This window comes from Nicotiana attenuata, unplaced genomic scaffold (assembly GCF_001879085.1).
Source record: "Nicotiana attenuata strain UT unplaced genomic scaffold, NIATTr2, whole genome shotgun sequence".
Classification (NCBI taxonomy): Eukaryota; Viridiplantae; Streptophyta; class Magnoliopsida; order Solanales; family Solanaceae; genus Nicotiana; species Nicotiana attenuata.
Genome location: NW_017672173.1, coordinates 164,884 through 173,024, shown reverse-complemented (window position 1 = coordinate 173,024; position 8,141 = coordinate 164,884). Strand labels below are relative to the sequence as shown.

The following is an 8,141-nucleotide window of genomic DNA, read 5'->3' as shown; positions in this document are numbered from 1 at the left end:
CATACCAAACCTTGTATTTTGAAAATTATTTCTTGATATAATGTGTCCTAAAACAAAAGAAATATTAGGTAGAAGCCATGTGTAAAGCAGCCTTTAAGTATTTAAGCCATAGGCCAAGTGTCATAATTTGATTTGCTAGAATGGTTGATAATGATGTTTAACGAGAAACAGTAGTGTTATTTAGTGGATGAAAACATAAAGGGATATTGGAAATGCTAATTGGAGAAAGAAGGCAAGAAAGCTAGGGAAAGTGAGTGAACTTCAAAGGGACAAGGGACAGTTAGGAGTGCATAAAAATCCGAAAAATCGAACCAAATCGAAAACCAAATTAAACCGATCAAAAAACCGATACTTTTTGGTTTGGTTTGGTTTTGGTTTTGAATTTTAAAAACCGTTCAAATTTGGTTTGGTTTTGGTTTTAATCAGAAAAAAACCGAACCAAACCGACTATAGGAGTAGCTATTTCAAATTTATTATTACACCTATATATATGTATATTATTATACAAAGTTTCAAAAAATTTATGGTAAATGTTAATAGTTTGCACTTCTAATATAGTTTTTTACCTTTACATTCTAGTTTGATTGGTAGTTTTTCTTTGTTTAGTATAAGAATCCATTTCATGTTAAAAATAACATATTTTTAATTGAGTCCTTAAATTATTCATCACTATTTGATTCAATTATCATCAATATATCTTGGTAAATAATAGATATCTCAAAGGGCAATTGATTTGATAGTGTTATATTAAAAATGTGGCCGCCGGAATATGTGTTTGGTAGTGTATGTCTTATATTTAAGAAAAAACCGACAAATAACCGAAAAAACCGAAAAACCGACATAAACGGAATCAAGAAAAACCGACTTAATTGGTTTGGTTTGGTTCTAATATTTGAAAAACCGACTTACTTGGTTTGGTTTCTTTTTAGGGAAAAACCGATCCAAACCGAACCATGAACACCCCTAGGGACAGGCCGAGACACAAAGCATCTCGCGTTTACGTAAGATCGCAAAAAAGTTGCACTCAAAAGGGTGTGATGTAGACGGTCTACCTTAATGCAAATATTAGTGGTTGCTTCCATTGCTTAAACCCGTGACGAAAACAAATTTACCTACATTATAGGTTGAAAAGAAATTAAACTAATCAGATTTCTCTAGTTTGATAATTAGGACTTAATGGTTACAAACTTGTAATTATTTACTTTTTTGACACCCTTGAGGAACAAGATAAGATTGCTAGTTTGGAGTTGTTGATGATGATGCGTAACCAAACAAAAGGTCTTGAGTTCATCATTTTGTTTTTGCTACCACTCTACTTCCCATTTCGTCAAGCTTTCTTTTGGGGCAAGGGTGGGGTCTTTTTTTATTTATTTTAATTTTGAGGTATTCTTCAATTTTTATTTTTAACATTGTACTAATTGGTATGTTATTTTCAACTTTGTATTTAGATGATGTTGAAAAAAAGAGACGATCTTAGACATTATCTTAGTTGTTTTACAAAAAGTAGAGGCTGAATACATCATACCTCTTAGTGGTGAACCCAGTGGCGGAGCGACATAGAACGAACGGGTGTCAAGCGACACCCCTTCACCGGAGAATTACACTATACTGCTAGATAAAAAAAATTATTTTATGTATATTTACAATACTTTGACTCCCCTTGACTTTTCGATGTATCTAATTATTTATATTTTGACACCTCTTAATAAAAAATTTGGCTCCGCCACCGGGTGAACCCTCTTCAGGATTTTGTGTGGATGCTGGATGTCTTAGTGAAAATAGCACGGGCTAACCAGTTTTCGCAATGAAAATTGAAAAATAGCCAGCATTTGCAAAATTATTGAAAATAGCCACTATTTTGCTGCAACATGAAAAGTACCAGCATAATATACTGGAAATTGGTGCACCTGTGTATGAACTTCCGGCATATTATGCTTGAACTCCAAAATACGGAAAGTTCCAGCATAATATACTGGAGATTGGAGCACATGTGTATGAACTTCCAGCATATTATGTTGGACCAGTATATTATGCTGGAACTCCAGTATATTATGCTGGAAGTCCAATATATTATACAGGAACTCCAGTATATTATGCTGGAAGTCCAATATATTATGTTGGATATTTTTCGTATTTTGAACAGTGTTTTTGTGCAGATTTATCTTTACATGAAAAGTGGCTAAATTTCGATTATTTTTGAAACTGTGAATTATCACTTGTAAATCTGACTATTTTTTAATTTCACCCCTTAGCCTTATGCACCGAATTGCCCTTTAAATTCAGTGAGTCAAGAGTTTTAAATGGAGTGAACACAAGATTAATGATATAAACTCCACATAATTAACATCACATGATTTTCCTTCAAAATCTAATCTCAAAAACATTGAAGCTTGGATTTTCATATTCTCCCTTAAGATTATTGCAATATCGTAAGCTCTAGGTATCCCGTGGTAGACAAAGTTTACTTTTTATCAACAAAAATAAAAAGAAGATACTATATCCTTTTAGACTTTTCCCAATGCAATTAACTGGCTTTTAGAGATCAGATAAGCATAAAGTTGTAAAAAAGTTTCTAATTTCTTATATTAGTGCCTGCTAAAAGTTTCACAGATTCGAAACAGTATACTTTCCAAGATCCTCATCTTTCCTCAGAATCTTTTTATCACATTTATTTATGGATCAATTTTGTGTTTATCAATATCATGCCATATTTTTTCAAGGTCGAGTACCTGCCACCTCACATTAGTATAAATGTCTAGTAGTGGTGGCAAAATGGTTAAAAGAAAACAGTTATTCACTCATATTATTCATTAAAAATAGATTGGATAATGAACTTTTTAAAAACGGGTTAAATGTGGAATTCTCTCAAAAGTGATCATATTCAAAAAGTCATGGATAACCATATTACCCGCCAATTAATCCGTTTTTTTATTAAATATGGGTCGGATTGGATATTTTGTTCGTTTTGCATTACCCATTTTTAACCCGTCCATATCCGACCCAGCCCGCCCTTTGCCACTCCTAATGTCGAGGAACCTTACTATTAAGGCAGATGAAGAAAAAATCACCTAATATTATTTACCTCTATTGAGATTTGAAATGTTACCGCCCATAATTTTTATTTGCTTCATTGATATTTTCTATCTCTGTTGAGATTTGAACTATGATCTCCCCTAATTTTTACTCAGGACTTCATTGACATTGCCAGCTAGATCATAGATTAGCTTTCCCACTGCATATATACACCAATTTTGAATCATTGGTGTACCGTTTTCTTTTGGATATATCTGACAAAATTGGATCATGGTTAACTTCCTTTTTTTATTCTTCTTATAGTTTAACGTGTTGTATCTCAAGTATATGATATCTCATTCATGCTCTTTAGGTCTTTTTTTTTTCTTTTAAGTTTTGCTTGTTTCTTGCTTATGATATAAATCATGTGGTTTCATTCTGTTCTGATTTGATTTGGGTGCTAGAGTTTCTCAATTTTTATTGCGGACTTCTATCTCATTGGTAAAATAGGTTATTATATTATATTATTATTTATATATACACAGTTTTGTTTAAAGGTTCTTCTAGGATAACATTACTATTGCTATGAGATACCGACTTAGAAGGTATTCTATGATAAGTTGTGTGCTCAAAAGGTTTGGTTTCAGTCACGAACCATGGATTCCTTATTTTTTAGTAATTTCGAGTTTTTTTTTTTTTTTTTTTTTTGCTCGAATTGGTGTCTCTAACTTCTTAGATAACACAATTGTTATTTATTAGTTTATCACATGGAAGGTTTTATTTTCGTGGGTCTAATTCGTGACTCTACAATTGGTGTATTTTTAATTATTATATGTATAATATTACTAAAATATTATTTTTCTTTTTTTACTTGTGAATATTCGGGTTTCTCTGTTATCTTCATTTCACAACTGAAGTTAAAATACCAAGTTTTGATGTAAAACTGGAGAAGGAAAAGACAGGACTACCTATAAAAGTGAAACTATTTACCCTGCCCTACCCATTAAGGAATTCTACCGGCTAAATAATTACAACTCCTACCCATTTAATAAATAAACGGCAATAACAAAATAACTACCCACGCTTTTAATACCCTACGTATAAAAACGCAGAAGCTGCTCAAAATTTCAGAAAATTTGCGCACAAACGTAGAAAAACGCAGAAGCTCCTCAAAATTTCAGAAAATTAGCGCACAAAATTGAGATTTCCACCGATCGAAGAGCAGTAAGTGTGAAAAAACAGATCGAAGATGCTGATTCGGATTTTAATTTCGCTGTTCTCTTCAGATTTTGATTTCGTTGTTGATTTGATTTTGATTTCGGAGCTAAACTTCTGAATTTTAGCTGAAAATTCTAATCTAGGTTTGGAGATCTGGAGATCTAGAGGTTTGATTTCGCTGTTGTTTTGTTGAAATTTCGAACACTGTTGAAATTTGCATTGTTGAGATTCAATTTTGGACATAAAAGTGATTATAACTTTAGAATCATGGAAAATATTCCAATTCTGCTGCAACATAGTGGAGAATGGGATGATAACAATAATTTCATAAATTTTCATGTTGATGCAATTCTAATAAAGACCTATTGAAAATTTGAACAACTTCTCAGAGAAATTGCAAAGCAACTGCAAAAGGACAGTAAAACAATAGTTATTCAGTATGCTATTGCTCAAGGATATCCACCAATTACAATTTGCAGCGATATGAGTGTTAGTGTTTACATGGAATTGAAAAAATCAAGTGCAGGGATGACAACATTTCCCCTGTGTGTGTCGTTTGCTAAAAACACTATAGCTGCAAGCACCTCCAGTTTCGATGTTGCTCCAATTTCATCAGAAATTGCAGAATTTGGAAACACTGATATGATTACTACGTTTGATCTGCAAGAAGGAGATGACGCCATTTTAGAACTTGATGATGCAAACATCATAACTGATCAATTTCATCAAAATGTTAAAAAGGACAAATTTACAAAGACAAGAACCTGCTGGCTCTCGTTATGAAACAGTATGCCGTAAGGGAAAAATGCCAATTTCGGGTTCATAAATCATGCCCAAGAAGGTTCGTCTGCATGTTTTCAAGTAAAAAACTATGTGATACCTATATAGTATAAAAGTATGCTAAATCAGTATACTATGCGAGTATATAACTGTATTGGTTTGTCTTTTTTATTATCAGTAAAACATAATACCAATATAGTATATATAAATGCTAAATCAGTATACTATGTGAGTATAGAATCATTTTAGTTATCAGAAACGTACATTGAAAGAAGAATGGCACAACATGGATGTGGAGTGCTTAAACAAAAGTATCATCTTTAAATGGTTAGATGTTTTTTCTTTTGTCTGGGATGAGTGGAACTTACATGTTTCACTTTTACATTTAAGTTACTGACATATGTTCTGCTAAAGATAGAGAAGGGTCTTTCTAGCCTGTAGCAGTTAAAACCGAATCAAGAGCTTGGTGACTGAGGAGTTGAAACCGAATCGAAAGATACACAGGGAATAAAGATAAAAATAAGCACAAGTGCAAGTACGACCAACACTTACTTCTTTCATTTATTTATAACTGAGACCACGATGCAAACAAGGGTAGCTTAAATGGAAATAATTTTATAATACTAGGCTTAACTAGAAAAATATAGTACATTGTCATTAAGTTATTTGTTGGAACCTGGTCCCCCAAAAAAGACCGTATGCCCAAAAGCATTATTGGTAATTGGTTCATCATCAACCCGGTAAAGTGCGTGGGCATCTTCAAACTCTGATACTAGAGCCCCGGGATCCTCACTTTTTCCATCAATCAGAATTGAAATTTTGTATGGATATAAGTATACCAACAGAGTATACCATGTGAGTATATAATTGTATGGATTTTTGTGTGTTTTTTATCAATAATACATGATACATAACTGTATTTGTATTATAATCAGGTATATCCTTGAATGCGTGGATGAAAGATGCACTTGGAGACTTAAAGCATCAAGCCTGCGAGCATCAAATCTTTTTAAAGTGACGGATTTCAATTCTGTCCACAGTTGTTTAACTGATAAGAGATTTTGTTCACAAAAGCAAGCTGTCTCAGCTTTTGTTGCAGTTGTGGTACAAGATAAACTTGTTGACCGAAAACCATATATACACCAACAGATATCCAAAGAGACATCCAAAAAGCATATGGTATGGACTTGAGCTACATGCAAGCATGGAGATCAAAAGAAAAAGCAATGCAATTATTGAAACGATCACCAAGTGAGTCATACAAGAAAATGCCAACATATCTTTATATGTTAGAGTACGCTAACCCAGGATCAGTGACACGACTACACACTGAAGGAGATGAGAGCTTCTTGTATGCATTCATAGCTATATATGCATCGATTAGAGGATGGATCTATTGTAGGCCAACAGTTGTAGTTGATGGAAGTTTTTTAAAGTCAACATATAGAGGGACCATACTCACGGCTTCCACGCAAGACGCAGAGGGTAAGAATACAATCCAATTACATTCAGTTAAAGAAACAAAAAATATTTTCAAATATTATATGATACCAGTATGGTATACAAGTATACCAACAGAGTATATAGTTGTTTTGCCACACACCTGCACCTACCTATGACTATACTACTATATGAAATACTAAATTAATATTTTGTGTACAATCCAATTACATTCAGTTAAAGAAACAAAAAATATTTTCAAATATTATATGATACCAGTATGGTATACAAGTATACCAACAGAGTATATAGTTGTTTTGCTACACACCTGCATCAAATATTATATGATACCAGTATGGTATACAAGTATACCAACAGAGTATATAGTTGTTTTGCTACACACCTGCACCTACCTATAACTATACTACTATATGCGATGCTAAATTAATATAGTGTGTTGTAATTGATATTTTGTTCTTTGGGTTTACAGGACAAATTCTACCCCTCGCATATGCAATTGTTGATTCGGAAAATGATGCATCGTGGGAATGGTTCTTCGTGCAGTTCAGAGAAACCTATGGACAAAGAGAGGGAATGTGCATTGTATCAGACAGGCATGATGCTATATGGAAAGCAACTTCAATTGTCTATCCAGAAGTCCCTCATTGTGCATGTATGTTCCATCTGTGGAACAACATAAAGACAAACTTCAGGAAGAGCCAAAAACTAATCAAAGAAGTATATTTTGCGTTAGCAAGAGCATACACTGTTGAAGAATTCAATAGGCATATGGCAGAGTTAGAAGCTATTGATAGCAGAGTGAAAACATACCTGATGGATGTTGGATATGATAAATGGTCCCGGGCGCATTCCAAGGCAAATAGAACCATGACCATGACATCGAATATTGCGGAATCAGTAAATGCAGCAAACAAGCACGCAAGAGACCTCCCAGTTGTGAATTTGCTTGACTTTATGGCAACATTGATTCAAAAATGGAATTACACCAATAGGAAGGATGCAGTGGAATCATTTATGAAGATTGGTGCAAAGTATGAAAAAATATTAGCAGATAATACCATCTTATCACAGACGATGACGGTATGTATTTTCAAAATCATAAAAACACTGCATGTACTGTATTTTTACTTTTTTACCTTAGTGATTTCACTAAACAACTGAATATTATTATTTAAAAAATACTATTACTTCATATAGCTAATGATTTTTCTTAATTAAAATTATACTAGGTGTTGCCATCAACTGAATTATTACATTTAGTAATTGATGGCCAAACAAGAAATGTGGTGCGCCTACATGAAAGAAACTGCACTTGTGGGAGGTTTCAGCTAGACGATATTCCATGTCCACATGCAATGGCAGTTATACAAAAATTCCATATGGATTCATACAAGTATTGCTCAGATTACTACAGCATAGACTACTTGCTGAAAACATATGAGGTACCAGTAAATCCATTCCTTGATGAAACAACGTGGCAAATTCCAGAACATGTCTCTTCGCAGGTGGTACTGCCACCAAAGGACAAATCAAACCAGGAAGACCTAAAAGAAGAGAGGCATAGGAGGTTGGGAAGGAAATACAGTTACATGTGCACTAGTGCGGGAGAAAAACGGCAACAACCGGAGAACATGCCAAAATATTCCGAAAGAGAGATTGATATAATCGCT

At 33.6% G+C, this 8,141-nt stretch overlaps 1 protein-coding gene across 1 annotated transcript in view; it reads left to right on the top strand.

Annotated features, from left to right (window-relative positions):
- Positions 1–6,191: 6,191 nt before the first annotated feature.
- Positions 6,192–8,141, top strand: part of LOC109212150 — a 7,227-nt gene continuing 5,277 nt past the window's right edge. The window contains exons 1-3 of the mRNA XM_019375767.1: positions 6,192–6,495; positions 6,941–7,551; positions 7,701–8,038. Of these exons, the coding sequence (XP_019231312.1) occupies positions 6,192–6,495; positions 6,941–7,551; positions 7,701–8,038 (1,253 nt within the window). The remainder of the gene's footprint in view (positions 6,496–6,940; positions 7,552–7,700; positions 8,039–8,141) is intronic.